The sequence below is a fragment of the Tupaia chinensis genome, unplaced genomic scaffold, assembly GCF_000334495.1.
Source record: "Tupaia chinensis unplaced genomic scaffold, TupChi_1.0 Scaffold138666_1, whole genome shotgun sequence".
In the NCBI taxonomy this organism is placed as follows: domain Eukaryota; kingdom Metazoa; phylum Chordata; class Mammalia; order Scandentia; family Tupaiidae; genus Tupaia; species Tupaia belangeri.
Genome location: NW_006198558.1, coordinates 646,366 through 646,606, shown reverse-complemented (window position 1 = coordinate 646,606; position 241 = coordinate 646,366). Strand labels below are relative to the sequence as shown.

The 241-nt window shown below is 72.6% G+C and overlaps 1 protein-coding gene across 1 annotated transcript in view; it reads right to left on the bottom strand.

Annotated features, from left to right (window-relative positions):
* Positions 1–202, bottom strand: part of XPNPEP1 (X-prolyl aminopeptidase 1) — a 79,129-nt gene extending 78,927 nt beyond the window's left edge. The window contains exon 1 of the mRNA XM_006161614.3: positions 70–202. Within this exon, the coding sequence (XP_006161676.1) occupies positions 70–101 (32 nt within the window). The 5' untranslated portion in view covers positions 102–202. The remainder of the gene's footprint in view (positions 1–69) is intronic.
* Positions 203–241: the final 39 nt, after the last annotated feature.

The window sequence follows — 241 nt, the reverse complement described above, 5'->3', positions numbered from 1 at the left end:
CCAGCCCGCGCGTCCCGGCAGGGAGCCCACGCGTCGCCACCCGCCAGCTCCCCGGCAGAGTCCCCTCACCTTACTCGCGGTGGCTTTCTGGAGGCTGCCATTCGGCAGTGACGTGCCCGGCCCACGTCAGGGAAGCGCAGACCAGCTGATCACCACAGAAGGACAGGAGAGACGGAGGGAGGCGCCAGACAAGGGCGCCCGCGCGCGCGCCGAGCCGGCCACGCCCCCTCCGTGGCGTACT